The 21,490-nt window shown below is 32.6% G+C and overlaps 1 protein-coding gene across 3 annotated transcripts; it reads right to left on the bottom strand.

The window, feature by feature from the left end:
- Positions 1 to 2,486: 2,486 nt before the first annotated feature.
- Positions 2,487 to 6,960, bottom strand: LOC132606213 (succinate dehydrogenase assembly factor 1, mitochondrial). Of its 3 annotated transcripts, none has more exons than XM_060319612.1 (3): positions 6,789 to 6,960; positions 3,567 to 3,737; positions 2,487 to 3,484 (listed from the first exon to the last, which is right to left on the bottom strand). In XM_060319612.1, the coding sequence occupies exon 3, from the start codon at positions 3,420 to 3,422 to the stop codon at positions 3,126 to 3,128; it is 297 nt and encodes a 98-aa protein (XP_060175595.1). In that variant the 5' UTR covers positions 3,423 to 3,484; positions 3,567 to 3,737; positions 6,789 to 6,960; the 3' UTR covers positions 2,487 to 3,125. The 3 variants fall into 3 exon arrangements, with proteins under 3 accessions (XP_060175595.1, XP_060175593.1, XP_060175594.1); XM_060319610.1 differs by lacking the exon at positions 3,567 to 3,737 and adding an exon at positions 4,814 to 4,961 and having other exon boundaries at positions 6,789 to 6,959; XM_060319611.1 differs by lacking the exon at positions 3,567 to 3,737 and having other exon boundaries at positions 6,789 to 6,957.
- Positions 6,961 to 21,490: the final 14,530 nt, after the last annotated feature.

Here is a 21,490-nt window from a genome sequence, read left to right as displayed (position 1 = left end):
TAAAATATTTCATGTTAGCACAAGATTCTACATGATTCTCGGAGCTTCCAATTAAAGCTAAAGGAAAATTCTTTGAAAGAGAACAAATTGTTTTCTTTTCGGCAAACACTGTGTCTCCATGTAAAAGGAAAATGTACCACTAAAATTATTTGTAATTTCAGACATTGATTCTCTATTATTGGAATTCACTGGCTACTATATTTTGAACTTCTTCGTAATTTACATGAAATATACTTTAATTAATTTTCTTATACAGTATAAAAAGTCTGTGGGGTAAATGCCCAAATCCCGCATAAAGTGATTACCTAAAATGAGTTGGCTTTTTTTCCATTTCCTATGAGAATCAATCTATGAAGTTGATTCCCACATTCTTAATGCTAAATTCCATTCACAAATAACTTTTTGTTAAGAAAATTAATCACATTAATTTAACTGAGATATTCCGATACGATTAGCATAATTATGCTGAATTAGATAGAGTAAATATTCTCCACAATCTTTGTTAGCAAGTTTAGTAGCTAAGCACTTTATTTATGAATATTTCTGTTGGATACTTCTAAATAAATTGTTTTTGTGCTTTGCTCATGAGAATGAGAATAATCATAAAGATCTTGGAGTGAAAGATTGCTGGTGGAATATTTGTGAGAATTTTAGGGTAATGCACCAGACCTACCTTTTCTAGACTAATAAGGGCATCTGATGGACTAAGTATTCCACGTTCACGTAGGGTCCTGAAAAGTCTCGCACTCTAAAGGGTATAATGTATGTAGGCAATCTATGCTAAAGCAAGCATCGGTGATTAATTGATGCAGAAATAGTGCCCAATAGTCATTTTTAGCTCTGTTTTTCAAAACTAGTCATTATCATGAAGTTGCAAATTCTATTGATAAAACTCAATAACTATGTCCTGAAATGTCAACTATGAAATTCGTAACTTCATGGCGGTGACTATTATTTAATTACAAGGATTGTAAAGTGACTATCTGTGAACAGTAGTCTTTGTGAGCTCCACACTTAGTCTGCGAGTACCATAGTTCCTTGACTTTGCAGTTCTTGTTTGTGTTGCATATGTTGGATGCTGAGTTGAGAATTTATTGTGTAGCAGTTGTACTAATATGACAACTAATGTGACGCTAGTAAACATGAATTATGGCATCTTGTATGTTGATTTGTGCACTTTTTGTCTATGATATTAAGGATCCGTTTGGCCCTGAAAATTATTACTTTTTTCCAAAAAAAAATTCACTTTATTCGAAAATCAGCGTTTGGTTATGAAAATTTCAAATACAATTTGAAGTTGTATTTGGAAAACACCTAAAACCTTATTTTCACTTTTTTCACTTTCATTATATTCAAATAACCAAATATTTTTTTGCAAAAATTATAACCAAACACAACTCCATCTTCAAATCTAACTTCAAAAAATTCCCAAATGAAATGAAAAATATTTGGTTTCTATGACCATTGCCCACTAAGTTTCACGAGTTGGTTCGCTTAATGGAGAGCCCACGTAAGTGCCCCGTCTGAGTCGTGAGATAGAGGTTCAATTAAGAGAATTTTACCTAGGGATGCAGAATTGAAAGCCTAATTACTATTATTAGGCACAACTGTGCTTAATTATCTGCATGATTTTCAAAACATATCAACTTCTCGATTTTAGGCTTCAATTTTTCCCATTTCTCCCTCTCTCTCTCCCTGTCCCTCTCTCACGCCTCTCCCAACTTGGATTTCTGCTTTTTTTTTTTTGTAATCCTACAATTTGGCAATTTAGGTGGGCCAATTGGTGCGGCCAAGGAGAGCAGACTATTAAATCCAATTTTACTTTCCAATCGTTTCATCTTTAACCTATAAGGAAGAAAACAACAGTAGTAAAATCTTGTGACTTTAAACGCTATGCTACAACGGTATGGTTCTCAAAGGACTATGAACTCAAACTTTCAGAATTAGTCCCAAAAAACGATAACGCTCAGTTGGTTGGCTACCTGAACTTTCACCTTGTTGGTGAGGGTTTGAATCCCCACATTGTAATCCCCAGCACCATTTCTCCTTTCCCTACCCCCTATGTTAAAAAATATCCAAATTATAGGGATGTCAATTGGTCGTTATTTTATTTTTGTCACACCACTTCTTTTTGATGAAGAATATTTTTACATTGTTCTGGTGGAAGAAATGACGATTATGGTGGCTTTTGGTGATGAGTATGGTGGTTTTACTGGTGGTGGTCCCGTAGTGGAAAACTTGTATGTCACATGTATGCCGGGGTATATTATTAGTATGTCCAATGTATCACTGACATATAGTGACATATACACGACATACAAATTACATACAACATAATTGCATGCTTTGTGTGTGTGTGTTTTTACCATATTTGTATATATTTTGTTAAAAACTATTATTAGCTTTTAAAAATCAGATTCTTCCGTTAAAGCAGGTAATTAGGGCCTAATTTTTGCATCTCAAGGTAAAAGTCCCTAGAATTAATACTTCAAAGTCACTGTTTTATGTTCAAATCTGGTCCCCAACTACACATTAGCAAGTAGCAACTAATGTGACTAGAATGATCAATATTACGCGCATATGTAACCGCTAATACAACCACTACCATTCAAGCATAGGTTATCTGCAACATTTTTCTAAAGAATTTTTACACTGTCCATATCAAGCTTAGCTTGCATTTCTGTTGAAGAAAAGGTAATTGCCATCTAAGATTAAAATCCTTTAACCATTGTGCCGTGCAACATAAGCGTTCATGTAACTTCCACAGGAACAAGCAGCAAATGAATTTATTAATGTTGTAGAGGCTGCCAAATCTTATTACTGTAAAAACCAAGATTCTTATTGAAGAGAGCCAAAACGAAATGCATCGACATCAGCCAAAGATGGTTTTTCTGTGGTTACAAAACCATCTACCCGTCTCTTTTTCCAGATGAGGGCCATTGCCAGTCATTAAATTGTTTTTACAGCAATTACGACTCTCGCACCATACTAATGTTTCTGAACCCTAGTATATGAGTTAGTAAATAAACTTTGGCATTCAAATGCCCTATGCTAGTCCCAGCACAAGAGATTGTATAATCAACCAACTCCAGTAAAGTTGAAAAGGAGTGTATTTCGTACAGAATCTAGGAGGATGAATTCCTTGTTTGTGAAGAATCAACACTTAAGGACGACAATCCAACAATATCAGGGCTCTTGAGCTGATCAAGTTGTTTCTTACCACGACGAAGTAAGTATTCAATATAAATAAAGTTCTTACGGTCAACTTGCTTAGAATTTTTGTGGAACTCAGCTGATACAAGTGACTCAATTTGCCTCCTCTCTTCAGCAGGCTTGGAGCGGGCTGCTCTTAAGAATCCCCTATATAGAGCAAGCACTTGCTTCTGCATCCCAGATAGCCTTGGTCCACTGGAGGCTCCCATTGTAGTTTCAGGGCGACTGACAAGAAAGGAAGTTTGCCACTGTTTTGCCACTCTGCTTTGGACTGAAAGAACAGAAATTGTACAATCATTTACAAGGCAGAACTTGATTCAAAGAACAGAAAGATTAAAAAAGAAAGGAACCACCATGACTTGAATAAGTAGTCCCTAGAATCTGAACACAGTTAGAATCTTCCAAGTAAATCTTTTACTGGCTTTTTCTTTAACACTCAAGACATCAGATTCTTCAGGTGCTTATGTTTCTCTGAAAGGATACGTAGATACTAAATCCACAGCTATGCAATAATGGACTGGAACCTGGCCAAGGAAAATAGAAACTGCATTTGGTGGAACTAATATTTTCCATATTCATGTAACAGACTACAATTTACAACATTTCTGAACAACTATTGAAATAGATTTCAGTTGGAAATATCATAAGAAAGACCTTGAGAAGTCCAAAAGTAGAACTCAGGAGAGAGAATCAATTTATTAGCACAGTAACTAATTTATGTATATGGCAGGTTTATCTTTTTCAGCTGTATGTGACTACTAGGAGTATAGTTAAGTAATTGGTGAGAACTTCTCTCCCTATATTCAGCCAATTTCATTTGGAAAGAGCTTAAATCTTCTTCTTTTTTCTTCTTCCCATTTCTGTCATTAGACTCCTTTTTTCATTAGTGAGACCTTGATTAAGCGAAAAAGAAAAACCCATGGAGATAGAATCAATTTATTAGCAATAACACAGTAAGTATGTTGAGTATATGGCAGGTCTATCTTAGCAGGAGTACAGAAGAATGAAAGAACTTTTTCTCCCAATATTTTTGGCCAGTTACATCTGGAAAGAGCTTAAAACGTCTTTTTTCTTCTTCCCATCTCTGTCATTAGACTCGCTCACTATGCATCTTTTTATGCATCTTTTATACATCTTTTAGGCTGTTTAAAACAACACTATCAATAATCTCATATTAGAACCATAACAATTCAGTTTCTAACCATACTTCACTATAAAAAAAAGAAGACCGTGCCTTTCAAAGTAGAAGTTCAGCTAGAAGGGCTGAGCCGCTTTTACACCCTTGCAAATCTCGGTTTTTGTAAGAGTTCTAACCTTATATTTGCTACAATGACATCTAGAAAGAGCCCAACTCCTCTTCTTTCTTCTCCTTCTCTATTTCTGCCACAGACTTGCTTCCTATAGCATTCTTTGACCACGTAAATGACATTTATAGTTAAAACCTCTAATTTTAGAATAATAAGAGCCTAATCCCTAAAGTTGCTCGTGGGTACTATAGTTAAAGGTCCTATCATCCACATATAGCTGATCAAAGGTATTCAAAGTCTATAATTGTTTAAGTTCAGCATACAAATTTAGTTATATTCTCTTGGATACTAACAAATAGATAAGTCCCTGGAGTCTTGAGGAATGTAATCTTCTGATTGACCACAAATTGGTCGTGTCTCATCTCTGACATTGACGGCCACTGCTTTTCCCTTTTCATCAAACCATTGGATGCAGGAAACATGAACAGCCATATAGGCCATCTGAAGAGAAGCATTATATACTTGAATAGTTAATTTTGACAATCAAAACTAGTTTAATGCAATAAGCAACAACAGCAACATCCCCAGTATATTCCCACAAGTGGGGTGTGGGGAGGGTGGGTGAACGCAGACCTTACCCCTACCTTTTGTGGGTTAGAGAGGTTGTTCCCCATAGACCCTTGCGGCTCAAGAAGTTTAATGCAATAAACATCCCCAGATAAATAGGAAACAAAAAAGCTAAATGTTATTAAAAATGAATTCTTTTCTCGAACTACTTTGAGATGTTTTCCTCGAGCCAAGGGTCTATCGGAACAACCCCTCTACCTCCCGAGGTAGGGGTAAGGTCTGCATACACACTACCCTCCCCAGACTCCACTTGTGGAATTACACTGGGTATGTTATTGTTGTTGTTGTTATTAAAAATGAACTGAACACTCATAATTGATGTTTTAAAAGGCAAAGCTGAGACTTGCCTCAGGCTTGTTCCTATGCAAGACAAGCACTAAATACCCCGAGACGATCATCGGGCAGAAGTCTCATGGCACAAACACCTCAATGGGAGGCATCTGCCAGGTGTACACTATATGTAATGGACTATTTGCAATTTGTGCCTCAGAACATTTCTTCTTAGATTATGAAAGAGAAAGTAGACTTCTCATTTGATAAAAAAGAAAGTGGACTTCTCAAGATACTTGGTTTTGGGGCTGGAAATTGGAGTAGATACACTGCTAGCTCATCTCAATTCAATGCCAGAGTAAAGAATGACAATTTGGCAATTTAACAATGTCCTCATTGCTTTTTCAACTATAAGGTACTGAGGTCTTTATATAACCAAGAATCTTCAGCATAAGTTAATGCAGATACGCAGTGAAGGCTATTTATCGCCCCTTCTGCAATTGCCTTTCTCACTGTCTATTGGTGAAGATTCTGACACTTGCGAGCGGTGGCGGATCTAAGATTTTCACTCTGGGGGTTCGAAAAATAAAAATGTAATGCCTGGGGTTTGAACTTGGAACCTCAAGGTAAAATTTGAACCCCTAAAACACTGAACCAACTCCTACTCTTATTTTTTGAGTATTCAAAATCTATATATGTACATAAATAATACAAAAATTTCTTATATATATAGTGTAATATTTTGCCGAGGGTGTTCGAACACCCTCACTGGGCCCTAGATCCACCCCTGCTTGCGAGGTATCAATAAAATATACAAGAACACTAACTCAGCCATTAACAGAGTATCAACTCTGCCAACAACTTCATGAACTAACACTCCTCTACAATCTTTTAGTGTATTTCATAGCTAAAATGAAGAAAAACATACTGCTATGACGTAAAAGGCACAAGCTTGTAAGATCCTAAAGGGTGTCAAAAGCAAAGTAGCTCTCAACTAATATCAGAAATCTCTTTGTTAACTTTCTGAGATAATAACTATTAGTTGAGTCGCCGTCGGAGAAATTAAACCGTCATGTAGGTATAGATTTCTAAACATATTACACATGCTCTTCAATTATTTTGACAGACCCATGTCAAATGGGCATAAGATCCATCTAAAAAACCAATAACAATATTATACATAGTGCCTTGCTTAGACTAACAAAGTTCAGGAGCTAACTCCCTCCATTTATACATCAATCTAAATTCTTTCACAAGATTCATATTAAAAAATATAAAAAGATTTCACCTTCACCACGGAAAATCCAAAATAAGAAAAAGAAAAGAATCCAGAAGAAAAATTTGCCAAAAGAATCCTTCAACTCCATTATTGTGAGAATAAAGAAAAGAAGGCAGAAGTTAGATTGACGGTGTATAAGTTAGAGCTTTTACCGTATTATGAGATGAATTTGATCTGAACTCAATCTTCCACAGATGGAACAAGACGTACAAGCTTAGAGGCCAGACAAGGAATTTTGTGAGGAACAAACTATATTTCTAATTTCTAGTCCCTTTGGGAAGAAAATTTGGGATGAAATGATGCACGCATCTACTTTTCATTTTAAAAGATATTTGTGAAATTATTCTAAGGGCAATTCGCGCGAATGCCGCGTTGGTCTTTAATTTTTGCCCCGTAATGCGTGGTCTTTAATATTTGCCCTTTTAAGCTAAAAAATAATAAAAAAAGACGTTACTATCCCTGCCCATCACATATAAAAACCTGAAAGTCTGTAACGAACCCCAAACATCCAATTAAACATATCCATCATTCCAACAACAAATCTTTCAATCGTTCCATCGTTCCAACATTTCACCGGATAAACCTCCATTGATTTTGCTGCTACAATATCGGAAAAGATAAATACATAATATATAGCGTTTCAATTGAACGTAATTCAACTCAATTTGATGCTTTATTAAGTTTAGATTTGTTAATATTTGAAAAAAACAACAAATCATCTTCTATGAACTAAACAACTCATATTCAGTTGAGATTCAACATTGCGAATCATAATTTTACTCAACAACATAGAATTGATCAAATTTATTGCTTTGTTCTGATTTTGATTAGTTTATACGTTCCATTTGATTAGTATACAATGCTCAATGACTTAGACTTGAAATTATAGTAACTTCAGTTGACAAAAAATAATCAGGCAAAGTTCTGAACAAGTATGCCGGAGGAGGCAGAAGTTCACCTTGCAAAAGAACAAAGTATGCCGCTGGAGTCAAACTTTCATTTTCATAAGCAAAACATTAAGTATACAAGTGTTAAGAACTAGAAAAGTATGCCGGAGGAGGCAGAAGTTTACTTTACAAAAGAACAAAGTATGCTGTTAGAGACAACTTTTATTTTCATGAGCAAAACAAAAATTTACGCAAGTGTTAAGAACTAGAAAAGTATGCCGGAGGAGGCAGAAGTTTACTTTACAAAAGAACAAAGTATGCTGTTAGAGGCAACTTTCATTTTCATAAGCAAAATAAAAAAGTACACAAGTGTTAAGAATTAGACAAGTCTGCCGGAGGAAGCAGAAGTTTACTTTACAAAAGAACAAATTATGCTGTTAGAGGCAAATTTTCATTTTCATAAGCAAAACATCAAGTATACAAGTGTTAAGAACTAGAAAAGTATGTCGGATGAGGTAGAAGTTTACTTTACAAAAGAACAAAGTATGCTGTTAGAGGCAACTTTTATTTTCATGAGCAAAACAAAAATTTACGCAAGTGTTAAGAACTAGAAAAGTATGCCGGAGGAGGCAAAAGTTTACTTTACAAAAGAACAAAGTATGCTGTTAGAGGCAACTTTCATTTTCATAAGCAAAATAGAAAAGTACACAAGTGTTAAGAATTAGACAAGTCTGCCGGAGGATGCAGAAGTTCACTTTACAAAAGAACAAATTATGCTGTTAGAGGCAAATTTTCATTTTCATAAGCAAAACATCAAGTATACAAGTGTTAAGAACTAGAAAAGTATGCCGGATGAGGCAGAAGTTTACTTTACAAAAGAACAAAGTATGCTGTTAGATACAACTTTCATTTTCATAAGCAAAATAAAAAAGTACACAAGTGTTAAGAATTAGACAAGTCTGCCGCAGGGGGCAGAAGTTCACGTTACAAAAGAACAAAGTATGCTGTTAGTGGCAAACTTTTATTTTCATGAGCAAAATAAAAATTTACGCAAGTGTTAAGAACTAGAAAAGTATGTCGGAGGAGGCAGAAGTTCACTTTACAAAAGAATAAAGTATGCTGTTAAAGGCAACTTTCATTTTCATAAGCAAAACAAAAACATTATTAACAAAACAACACAAAAAATACATAAGATTGCATAATAACCAAAATTATTAACAAGACAACACCAAAAAACCAAGCACACATAAATTAACTTAATTCATGAAGTTATGTCGGAACAAGCATAACTTTATGCCGGAACCGACATAACTTCAGTTTACAAAATTACAAAGTATGCCGTGAGAGGCAAACTTTCATTTTTCGTAACCAAAACAAAACATTATTAACAAAACACCAAAAACACATAAGATTGCATAAAAACCAAAATTATTAACAAGACAACACCAAAAAACCAAGCACACATAAATTAACTTAATTCATGAAGTTATGCCGGAACCGGCATAACTTCAGTTTCAAAAACCAAGAACTCTGCCGGACCCGACATATGTTGCCTCAGACAAACACATTCTTCACAAAAACCAGATTATTAAATAAAAACAGCAGTAACAACATAAAACAGCTGTTCACAGGTAAAACTTCAACGATTCAACAAAGAGAAAACCAAAACGCATATCAAAATCAACTAAAACATATTACGACATTCATAATACGACATTCAAAAAACCAAAATATATACATGGGGAATGAAACTAAAGTTCAAAAAATCATACAGACACTATAACAAAACACTATAATTTTAAATAAAAAATGAACAATTAAATATAAAAAACGATGAAGACAAGGATATCAATTCAACAAATAACAATTTAACATAAAAACAAATATTGAAACGAGCAAAAGATCCAAATTCGTACCTAAGTTTAGAACAGATAAGACAAACACAAAACAGAGGAGGAAAGAAGAAGCAAGAAAAGAAAAGAAAAGGGCAAATGACGAAATAAAAAGGATTTTAATGGGGTAAGGGTAATTTTGTCAAAAAACTTTCATTAAACAGGCGGCAAGGGCAAAATTTAAAGAAGACATAAATGAGGGGCAAAATATAAAGACCAGCCCAAAAGAAGGGCACTCCGCACAAAAAATTGTTATTCTAATTGGGTCTTTTATTTAAATGCTAGTCTTTATAATCGTGATTTGCACCATATTTCCTGTCAATCTCGAAATATATATATATATATATATATATATATATATATATATATATATATATATATATATATATATATTATGAGGTACAAAAATATTACTCCCTCTGTCCCAAAAAGATTATCTTTATTTGACTTAGCATAAAATTTAAGAAATAAAGGAAGATTTATAAAATGTGTGATCCAAAACAAGCCTTAGATATTTGTGTGGCTGTAAATCATCTTATAAAGAAAAATTGTTTCTAAATATAGAAATGTGTCAATCTTTTTGGAACAGACCAAAAAAGAAAGGAAGATAATCTTTTTGAGACGGAGGGAGTACTATAGTATAAGATTATATCCATTTTTTTTTAAATGATGTTATTGATATATAGCTTTTTCTCCCCCCTCCCCCCCCCCCCCCCCCCCCCCCCCCCCCCCCGGAGCAAGGGAAACCCGTTGCGATACTATAATCCAATATTAGGGGTTATGTAATCATATTTATTTATTGTTATTCACAAATATAAAAGTGTTGAAAATTGTTAATAAACAAAATTAAATTAAAGTTTTAAGAACACGTTATTTTCTGTCAATCCCAATATCCAATAGTAACAAGAAGATGTTAATTAGATAATATTATTTGTAATTACATTACTTTGTTTAAACAAATATTTAAAGCCAATAAGCCATGCCATTAATTAAAAAATCGAACTTATGGACCAAATAAGATTTATAACCCAAAGTGCAAAAAGTTTCTGTTGTATACTTGGATTCCTCGATGGCATTCAATCTCAATACATCTCTTTAGTTTTACTATAATCCTAACTCGTGCCGACGTAATTGCTCAGATCTTTTACTATACTAATAAAAATGAATTAGTCTTGTTCAATAATTCTTAATCTTTATCCAACTCCAATTCTATCCTTTCAAAATTGTATTTCAATGTCCGACTGAACTTGATTGTTATTAGACTTCCGGTGCACACAAATTAATATTAGTATAAGTTTTAAATTACAATATTATCTCATATGAAATATATTTTAAGGCCATAAAAATCGTTCAATAGTTAAAGGATAGTTTGATCAACCAACATTTATATTCGTGCTTTTATAATAACTAGTTTCTTGATACGTGTGTTGCCCGTGTATGCCCTGCCATATAGGATACAATTTTGCCAAATATATTTATATAGTTCAATTACCATATTCGTGGGCAACTCTAATTCTGGAAATTATAATACCTAAAGCATTAATGTTACATACTTCTCGTTAGAAGACACATCTAGTGCGTATAAAAGGTCTTTAAATCTTTGATAAGACTAAAAAATAAATTAACTAATTTTTAAAAATGTTATCGTTGTATCTCAAGATTGTTATAACAACTTTCAAGTATAAATTTAACTCATTCAAATGAAGTACTTCATATATATCATTTTTATAATTTCAAGAATATTTTCAAGTACTTAAATCTAATTCATGTTCTTACCGCCTTAAAGATAATTTCCCACATATTTCCACACTTGTTACTAAATTGTATATAAATGAACCGATTTTATTTTTTATAAAAGAAAATTATCATAATAACCTTAGTGATTCTTCATCACAATATGCGTGAAAGACATAAAATATATTATGAGGTCATGACCATCTACTCTAATATTCATACAAAAAAGAATTCATAAATTAGCATAGATAGAAAATCAAAATAAGTAAAAAAAAAAAAAAAAAATCTGATTGTATTGCCACTTTTATATTGATTCACCCTTGAGGTATGATATGTAGCCTCCTTAGTTCGGACATTAAACCAGCATGTCAAAAAACTATATATGTTTTAATGGAGAAAATACTCCATTAATTTGCACTGATCAACTAAAGCAATTGTAATACTGTCAAATATGATTACACTCAAATAGCATTGAATCTCCTTCACTTCGTGACCTTTGAGCGGATCCAATATATTGTGTGCGGGTTCATCATGAGAACTGCTGAGACTATATGTCTATTAAGATATTCATTAAATATCTATAAATATTTAATTAAGAACCCAATATATATATAAACTTGAAGTCTTTGTATGAACCCATAAACTTCAAATTCCTGGATCTCCTATGTCATACAGTCCAAATGATTAAATGGACATTCTATTCCAAGAATATAACTCCCCCTCAACAAATTAAAGTCACACTCTTTAATTTTTTCTACCATAAACTCAATAGAGAAGAAAGAGAGAATGAAAGAATAGGCACCCTGAATACTTAAAGAGAACGGCTTTGGCAGAAAGGCTACGAAAAGTCTTTGTATGATCCCATAAACTTCAAACTCCTGGATCTCCTATGTCATACAATCTAAATGATTAAATGGACATTCTATTCCAAGAATATAACTCCCCCTCAACAAATTAAAGTCACACTCTTTAATTTTTTCTACCATAAACTCAATAGAGAAGAAAGAGAGAATGAAAGAATAGGCACCCTGAATACTTAAAGAGAACGGCTTTGGCAAAAAGGCTACGAAAATTGTTCAAATCCTTCTCTCTTATTTTTTCCTATCTGCTTATAAGTTTTTTTTAGAGAACAGGCATAAACCACTTTGAAAGGCATGTCATTGCAGAATAGGCGTAAGTCAAAGATTGCATTGCAAATTCAGAAAGAAGGTAGATAATAAATTAGAACAACACAACCTTTTAAGGATAGACACTTCTAAATATATCAGTTTTCTTCTTTTTTTTTTTTTCTTAAATATTTTTGTTAGCATTATAGTATTAAATAATACTTATATAAGTAGGGTGTTTAATTATTTGAAGGTTGTTTGGTATTTTAACTTTTTAGTTTGAGGTTCCCACTTTCATAACAACTAATTTCGCGGTACATGCATTGTACTTGTAGACAGTCATGTAGTATGTGTTTGTAAAGTAATATTAATATTACTAACAATATTAAAATGAAATTTGAAGTAAATTACATGAAAGAATAAGTATAAATTTCTATAAATGATTAATATGAGTCGTTATATCATGATTTATTTATCAAGATCAAGATGATTGAATATTCTTTGAACCCACATAAATGGACAATTAAACAATAATATAAATATTAATCTAAAATAAGAAAGCTTAACATTAAAAGAAAAAAAAAAACAAAGAGGAGGAGATCAAACCAACCTCTTCTATGTACGTTACCATAGAATTTGGAAGGGAGAGGCCTAGGGGAGGAGATCAAACCAGCCTCTTGATGTTTAAAGTTAAAAAGCCTCAAATAAGGCTGATTTTCTTTCTCGGCCAAACAAGAGACCATTTAGGAGGAAACATTGGGGGAAACTTTTCTTATAAAATTGAAACAATTCATGTTGATCGTACATAAATTTAAACATTACATACATTTATCCCCAATTTTGATCAACCTAAGCTTCTTCATTTGCGCCTCACAAGAATTATATGATGTAGAATTGTAACTACAACTAATGTTTAAAACTTTAAAGAAACTAACATGTTTGGATATTTGAACTTAAATAAAAAGACAAACTAAAAAAGTAGAAAAGAAACTGGTTACGGATAGGTCTAAGACAATTGTTCCGCAAAATATTATCCAATTTTACTTAAATAGAATTGTAGTTTAATAATGGGACGTTTATTTACTACACAATTTAAATAGAAAAGGAATTCTAAACTTTACTTAAATAGAATTGTAGTTAATAATGGAATGTTTATTTACTACATAATTTAAAATAGAAAAGAATTTTTACATGGTAAAATTTTTAATCGATTTAGAAGTGCTAAATATTAGGATTTCTTACATTGTTAGATAAGGAAAGATTAAATAAGCATTAATATAATACTATAGATTAGTGAACTACGTACAAAACTTTCGGAAAGATAAAAAGAGTCAGTTAATAAACAGTAAGAAGAAGGACTGCCCCTTGCAAAAATATCCCACTAACCCTAACTAAATATCATTCACGAATTACTTTAATATTTGGTTTCTTGCAATATCGAACATAACTCGTAAGTCATAAATAAACACGAAAGAACAAAAATGAGATTTTCAATCATTAATCAAATATGAATGATTTGGACGGATTATAATTTTTGGACTGAGATTGTTATCTCAAGAAGAACTACAACGGTTTTATTTTGCCAAAGGTAAAAAGGATTCCTAATGTCAAAAAGACTTCAAAAATAACGGCAAATTTTTACTTTTCGAAAAAATAAAATTTTTGCCAAAGGCAAAAAGGACTTCAAAAACAGGTGTGAGTTTTGTTTACTTATCCAAAATATATACTAAAAACAACGGCGGGTTTTTTTACTTTTCGAAAAAATATATATTATTAGGATTCATGTATAACAATACATATGTTTAATAAGGAAAATAGTAAATTACAATTTTATTTATTTTAGAGTCTTTTACTGAAGGGCTAAAGTTCAATCAACATTTCAGGGATACGTTATTGTTGGTATATTTTCTTCTGCCACTTTTTCTACTTTGTGTCTAAGATTGAAACTCCTTCTCCATCACACTAAGACCAATTAAAGGTTAATAAAAGAAAGTTAATAAAAGAAATTGACTTTTTTTACCCTTTATAAATAGATTTCACATTAGAGTGGATTGTCGGTTGATAATTTTCCTTATATATTGAAGTTTAAAATCTAGAATTTATTTATTAAATTATTTTCTAATATTTAGGACTTCCATATGTACTAAAATCTAAAATTTGACTTATAAAATCTTCCTTAAAATTATGTCCTAATATTTAAGACTTTAAATCAATTTAAACACCTAGCAAATTTACTTGGATGTTAACATCTTCCAGAGTACCTGATTGTGAGTCTTTTATAAGGTAAAACCTTCTAGAGAAAAGAGAAATGGACTTTACAAGCATTATTAAGGCAACTATAATATTTAGCAAGACTTTTACTGTTTCGGCAACTTTTTATTCCATGCTGATTGCTTTGGTTAGTCTAACCTTTTTAAGTACGTACCTTGCTTCATGAGGAAACATCCAATGAGTCTAATTTTTGTGGCTATAGGAACAAAAAAACAATAGAACCAAATTTAAAGTTGCTCAGCATTGCAATTATTTGATCGAGGCCAACCTCCATTAGAAGAAGGCAATGATTCTAGTATTCACTTGAAATAAAATTCACAAAAAATCAAGTCAAAACTCATTATCCTGAAAACTAACAAATTATATAAAATTAAAACAAAAAATAAAGCAGTGCTCGATCACCATAATAAATAAGCAAAAGTACTAAATCTATAGGAATGAAAAAGTCGGGGGGATTCAATGTGTATTATATATAGATAAAAAATAATTTTAACCTTGTATATATCGTGTAAATTTTCGCCGAGAACCCCTTCAACCCACTTGGCTCCGCCGTGGTGGCATGTCCATTACACATCGAGGTCAACCTCTATCAGTAGAAGTCGATGATTCTAGTATCCACCTGAAACAAAATTCACAAAGAATCAAGTCAATATTCATTATCCTGAAGACTAACAAATTATACAAAATTAAAACGAAAAATAAAGTAGTGCTCGATCACTGTAAAAAAAAAAAAAAAAAAGTACTTAAGCTATAGGAATAAAAAAACAATAGAATCAAATTTAAAGTTGCTCAACATCGCAATTATTTGATCGAGGCCAACCTCCATTAGTAGAAGGAGATGATTCTAGTATTCACCTGAAACAAAATTCACAAAGAATCAAGTCAATACTCATTATCCTGAAAACTAACTAATTATACAAAAAAAAAAAAAAATAGTGCTCGATCACCGTAATAAAGAAACAAAAGTACGTATTAAATCTATAGGAATAAAATATCGATAGAATCAAATTTAAAGTTGACTACAGAATTCTTAAGAAGACATTCTGTTGTCAACCAAAAGTTTGGTCCTATTCAACATCTATTATATATGCATAAAAAATATTTTTAATCTTGTATATATCGTGTAAATTTTCGCCAACAAACCCCCTTCAAAGCACTTGGCTCCGCCGTGTTCGCATGTCCATTACACATGGACTGCTGGCTGTAGCATACATGCTCTGCAAGCATAAAAGGAACATTGCCATGCACATTAGAGAAGACGAATTATACTGGGTGACCGATGGGAACTGGGAAGTAATAGCGAGGGGTTAAAACCCTTTAAGGCTTTATTTAGGTTTTGTTATTTTACACGGCTTATGAGTCATTCCAAAAATAGGACTCCCAAAAATAATAATGAGTTTTTTTAGTTTTCCAAAAAATATATATTATTAAGGATTATGTATAGTCACTACCAGAAATCGGACCTATAGCAACAGTTACTTTGCAACAGTTATAGAACTATTGCAATAGACCATCTATTGCAACGGTTATTTGTAACGGCTTTGCAACTGTTGCAATAGATGGTCTATTGCAACGGTTTACTTGCAACAGTTGTTAAACCGTTGCTATAAACGTTCTGTTGCAACGGTTAATTTACAAATGCCTCTGTTGCAACGGTTGACTCCCTCATTTTTGTTTTATTTTACATGTATTTATCTTTTGGTTATCCCTTTTCTTTTGTTTTTTAATTAGTGTCCGCTTCAACCTATCGACGTCTCTTATCCCCATTTCTCCTTCACCTCTGGTCTCTTTCTCCGTTTCCATCTCTCTTCCAGGTAGCAGCCTCTTTGCTTCGGCTTCTTCATAACCGAAAGAGTTTTTCAAGTTTCAACATTCAACCAGCCATGGCAGCACTATTCTTTCAAAATTCCCTCCCACATCCTTTCGATTGGTAAAATAGAGTTGTAGATCTGTGCCAGCACAAGTTTTCGCACCATCTCTTTGTCAAGTGGAACAGTTCATCGATCTCGCCAATTTTCAGGTCCTTTTTCCTATTATCTTCCTTTCGTTTGATTTCATTATATCTTAGGGCTTTTTTTTTCTTCACATATGTGATAATTTAGGGTTTTTATGGATTCATTTGATTATCTATTGGTGCTTGGTTACGTTTAGTGTTTTACAGATTTTTGTAGAACCTTTTTAGGTTGGTTGTGCTCTTCTTTTTCACTCTTATTTCAGGGAAAATAGGCCTATGTTATTAGCAGCAACAAGTCTGATTAAGTTATGTTCCCACTTTTTCATGAAAATTGTGCTCCCTCAATTTTGTTTTACTTGACAGGTATTTTAGATAATTTTTAGATGATGTCTTTGCTTCCTTTGGCTGCCTCAGCAACCTTACGTGCTCCAAACTGCTTTTACTTGTTTCCATCCAACTAATAGGTGTTTTTTCTCTTATGCAATAACTTTTGGTTCTAGTTGTATTAGCATTTTTCCCTTTATTTTCTGTTTTAGTGTGTGGAGATTGATTGAACAAATTGAATGGAGGAAGGTAAACATAAGCAGATTCACAATTTAATAAAATATGAGAATATCGTCTTAGTTGAGACCAACTAGCTCGTATTGGGACTTAGTTGTGTTATTGGTGGTTTCACCAGATTCTGTTTTACTACATTAAGACCTACCTACTTTTTGCCCATGATGCCGAGGTCTATTTGTCATAGTATCTTGATTCCCTTTTTTTGAAGTTGAGCCAACTGTGAAAATGTGAGGAAACTTTATCAACTCTTACTAGCGCGGTAAAGTTGCTCTCAAGACACAACACTATGGTTTTTTGAGTTATTGGTAGTTTCACCACATATTAGCAAGTTGCACAAGGTCACTAGCTAGTCTCTCCTTGGAGGTGAGAATAACCTTGGTATTCTCCTTTAAGGGGTATTTCTACATTTACCTTTCAGAAATACATTTGAACTAATGAAATTTGCGTCTTTTAGAAACCATCGTTTTCCGTGATTTCCCTATCTATTTCACACACCATAACAGTTGTCAAGACTATTATGTCTATGCTTCACCTTTCTCTTCATCTGAGAACTAAAATTTTATCACAGGGTGTTGCGTACTATTGGGATTCAGGTCTTTTTTGCTACATAACTGATAAAACTTACAGAATTGTTTTGTCTGGTTGCATTAGCCATCTTGTCTTAATTTCTTAATGGTCAGTCCTGTATTTTCATCTTCTTTTCTATGCTTTCTAAGTTAACATGACCTCATAAAAGCAAAAGAATCAGAATTACACTTTTCTTGAAAATCTTAAATCTGGAATTTTGTATACACATGGTGTTTCCCTGTTCTTTTCGATTCATAATATTTAATTAGATCAATTTAAGCAAGCTTTAATTACATGTATATAGATGGGAGTTGGTGCTCTCTGTCTAATACATTCCATGCATTACCCTACCCCCACCTCCTTTAACATGTAATTGTTTTTGCAAATGGATAAAATATGGCAAGAGAACTATGCTAAAACTACACTATCATCAATCATCCATATCTCATATTGTAAGTTAAACTAGCTCTGAGATATTTTCCAGAGTGCCTTCTTATTTCACTCAGTTTGAATTTTTTCTTTTCAAGAGCTTTTTATTTGGGAAAAGAATATGTTAAATATAGTTGAATGCGAAAACAAAGTGATAAAACTGAATCCAATGCAGGTAAAACTGCGAAAATTAGAATCTACACCAAAGAATTACATGAGAAAAAATAAAGTAGTCTTTTTGTACTAAGCTTGGAAAAGGTTTCACGAAAAGAAAAGAATTATAGGAAGAAACCTTAAGAGTGCCTGCAATAAGCATATGAAACAAGCATTGTGGTAGATTGTGGTAGACTTACTAATCTGCAGTCTATTTGTCAAGTAGATAAACATTCTTATCACATGCGATGCTCTTCCAGGTACGGTCCTCCAAGTGCCGTCATTATGAGCAAGTTTTAGAGAAAACAATTATGACCTTTGGGTCTCTTCCCCTTAATTTCTTTCTTGATTTGCTACTGATATTGGAAGCACATGAGAAGGATGTATTTGTGATGTGTACGATAAAGTCATAAAAAAGAGCTACCATTACTTGTGGTCTCGCTTTCATTCTATTATCTGGGACAAGTTCGGACCGAGAGAAGTTTGCCAAAAAAAAAAGGTGTATAGGTAGCATTTATGAAGTTATCTACCAAAACAATTGTTTGTTACAAAAAAAATAAAAAGGCAAATGGTAGCTATTCATGTCAATTAACAAGCACAAAATATAATGATGTGTAGTTATATATAAAGATACATACTAGTGTGTGTTTCATTTGCAGGTGTAATTTTGTACTTTGGTGAAATTTGCTTTATTTTTATTCAGAGGAACACCTATTTTAGTTCCATATGTGTGCGTCTCTTTGGTGTACTTTTTATGACCTTGATTCTCGCCTAGACATGCAAAACTTTGACTTGGTTGAGTAAACACTTTGGCGATCAAACGTTTATGAACCAGTAACCGGTATAAATCTAGTTTAGTGTGGCTAGTTTATTGTACTTTATTGAGTTTGGTACTACTACTTGTATCACTTTGTCACCAGGTAGAATAGCTTGTTCCTCAAATTGTTCTTATAACAGATGTCTTAAAAACTATTTACTCTAATTAGCATGTAGAATCTATGTAGTGTTATAGATTGTGACTAATGTAGTTTTTTCTACAGAACGAGACCAATAACAAGGCAGAACAAGCAAAAATGTACTCACACTAGTAAGTGCTTTCGTCGATCTTCTTTTGCCTTTTCACCACAAATTTTTAGCTAGCTTGAGTTTAGTAGCTCCTCATTAAATTTTAATGAGTTCAATACTATGTGAAATGTAATAACCTAGTATAAACAAAATTTCTGTAGACACTTACTTAGAGCTATAACTATTTAAGACAAAACTTCAAATGAATGGACAACAAAGCTATCAATTATTTATTGCTTAAGGACATTAGTATATAACCGTCGTTGTATACATTAGTAGAATCGTTGCAGAAAATTATCAGGAACAAATCTCTTTACCAGTTCATTCTTATGTTGATCAAGATTATTAATGACTGCAAAGATTAAATATAGGTGAAAAAAAAAGGATATGATGAAATTCCTTATTTAATGTTAGGAATTTGAGTTACTATAAAGTTGGTTCAACTTCAGGATTTCTCAAATTTTTAGATTCTCATATCATCTTTTTTCTTATCGATTAGTGCAGATATTGGAGCTATAAGTTCTTTCTTCTTCCTATTTACTCATTGAAATTTTTCTTTTCATTATCTGTATTGAAGAAGCAAAGCACTTTCAGAGCATAACTGGACTGTGCCGGACAGGTTAACTTGATACTTTTTTGCATCTCCTTGCCCAGCGTGTGTATAATGTACTACTTCAAATTTTGGCAAAGTCCTAAGATACTCTTTTTTATCATATATGCAGAGACTGGTAAATCAAAAGTCAAATCGGATTAAGAATCCAGTATTGGTTGATCGTTGTAAGACCTTCGGATGTTCAAGGAATTCTTTTTTCTTTTTTCACACTTTGCAAGTTAATGTACGTTGACTCTTGAGTTGTATTATAAATTTTTGCTTTTTTATATGGATAAAAATAGTTGGATTGGATTATGATTCTTTTTGATAAATATTATTTTCTTGGTTTATAGCTAAGTTCAGTGTATTCATGATTCTATTAGTATCATATTTAAGGGTGCATTGGTACTTTAAAAAGTCGTTGTAATAGATTCCATCAAGTGCTGCAATTGTCTCATTTAACCGTTGCAATAGCTCTTAGTAGCTGATGCATATGTATCCTGAACCGTTGCAATAGCATCAATAATCTGTTGCGATAGCCTCAATATATCCTGACATAAAATGATATGACAACGGTTTTAAACCGTTCTATTACACTAAAGAACCGTTGCAATATGGGAGCCTATGGCAATGGTTAAATAACCGTTACAATAGATATTCTACCGCAACGGTTCGGAAACCGTTGCAATAGACCTATTGCAACGCGATCAAACGTAACGGTACCCTAAACCGTTGCAGGAGGCCTATGGCAACGGTTTTGGTATCTATTGCAACGGTTTTGCCGCTGTTGCCGTAGGTCCATTTTCTGGTAGTGAGTACATGACAAGTTTGTCTATTGTAGAGTCTTTTAATGAAGGGCAAAAAGTTCAATCAACATTTCTAAGGCCCTTTGTGCTTTTAATTTAATATAGTATAAACTAGTCTCTATAAACGTGCAGTTGCACATTATTTCCAATCAGTCTCAATCATAGTAAAAATATTAGATAATATTATTTGTAATTATATATATTTATTTTATGAGTTATAAAAAAACTACTATAGTATAGGATTGTATCTACTTAATGCTACTTTGAATTTGATGTTCTCGATATCTATTTTTTTCTTCTTTTTTCCTCATATAGAAAACATGTAACGATTAGGATAATTCAATAGTATTAGAGATTAAGTGACCAAATATTTGTTCATTGTCATTTACAGATACAAAAGTGTTGAAAATCCGTTTTGTTGTGTTGCATGCTATACTATGTAAATTATTATAATATTGTGAACATGAGAAAATATTTTATTTGTATATGGAAAAGAAATAAATATGCACAAAAGACTACCGCTCGAAAATCATTCAAGTCGAAATCTGACTAATCCATCTTAGAGAAGGCAGTATCCTCTATTATATATATTTTGATTTCATTTTTTAGAAATTTGTTAAGAGTTACAAAGTATAGTTATCCTTTAAAGAAATATGATCTAATACTATATTCCTAGCACGTATATTGAGTAACGTTCCTAGTAGTAATAGGTTTATGGTGAGAAAATATGGCTTGGTATTGGACTTACAGAGTTATAATTATAATGATAAATTGATAATCGCATTTAAGAAGAAAAAAAAACGTGCTAATGCCTAATCACGTGAATATCATCCAAAG

Source organism: Lycium barbarum, chromosome 8 (assembly GCF_019175385.1).
Source record: "Lycium barbarum isolate Lr01 chromosome 8, ASM1917538v2, whole genome shotgun sequence".
Classification (NCBI taxonomy): domain Eukaryota; kingdom Viridiplantae; phylum Streptophyta; class Magnoliopsida; order Solanales; family Solanaceae; genus Lycium; species Lycium barbarum.
The sequence above is the reverse complement of the archived record's forward strand: the minus strand, read 5'-3'. Positions and strand labels throughout refer to the sequence as shown.

Coding starts and splice junctions, on each gene's coding strand:
- LOC132606213 (XM_060319610.1), bottom strand. CDS start 4,961: ATGGCCTATATGGCTGTTCATGTTTCCTGCATCCAATGGTTTGATGAA. Junction 3,485..4,813: donor CTCCAGGGACTTATCTATTT/GTTAGTATCCAA, acceptor CTGTTCTTTCAG/TCCAAAGCAGAGTGGCAAAA.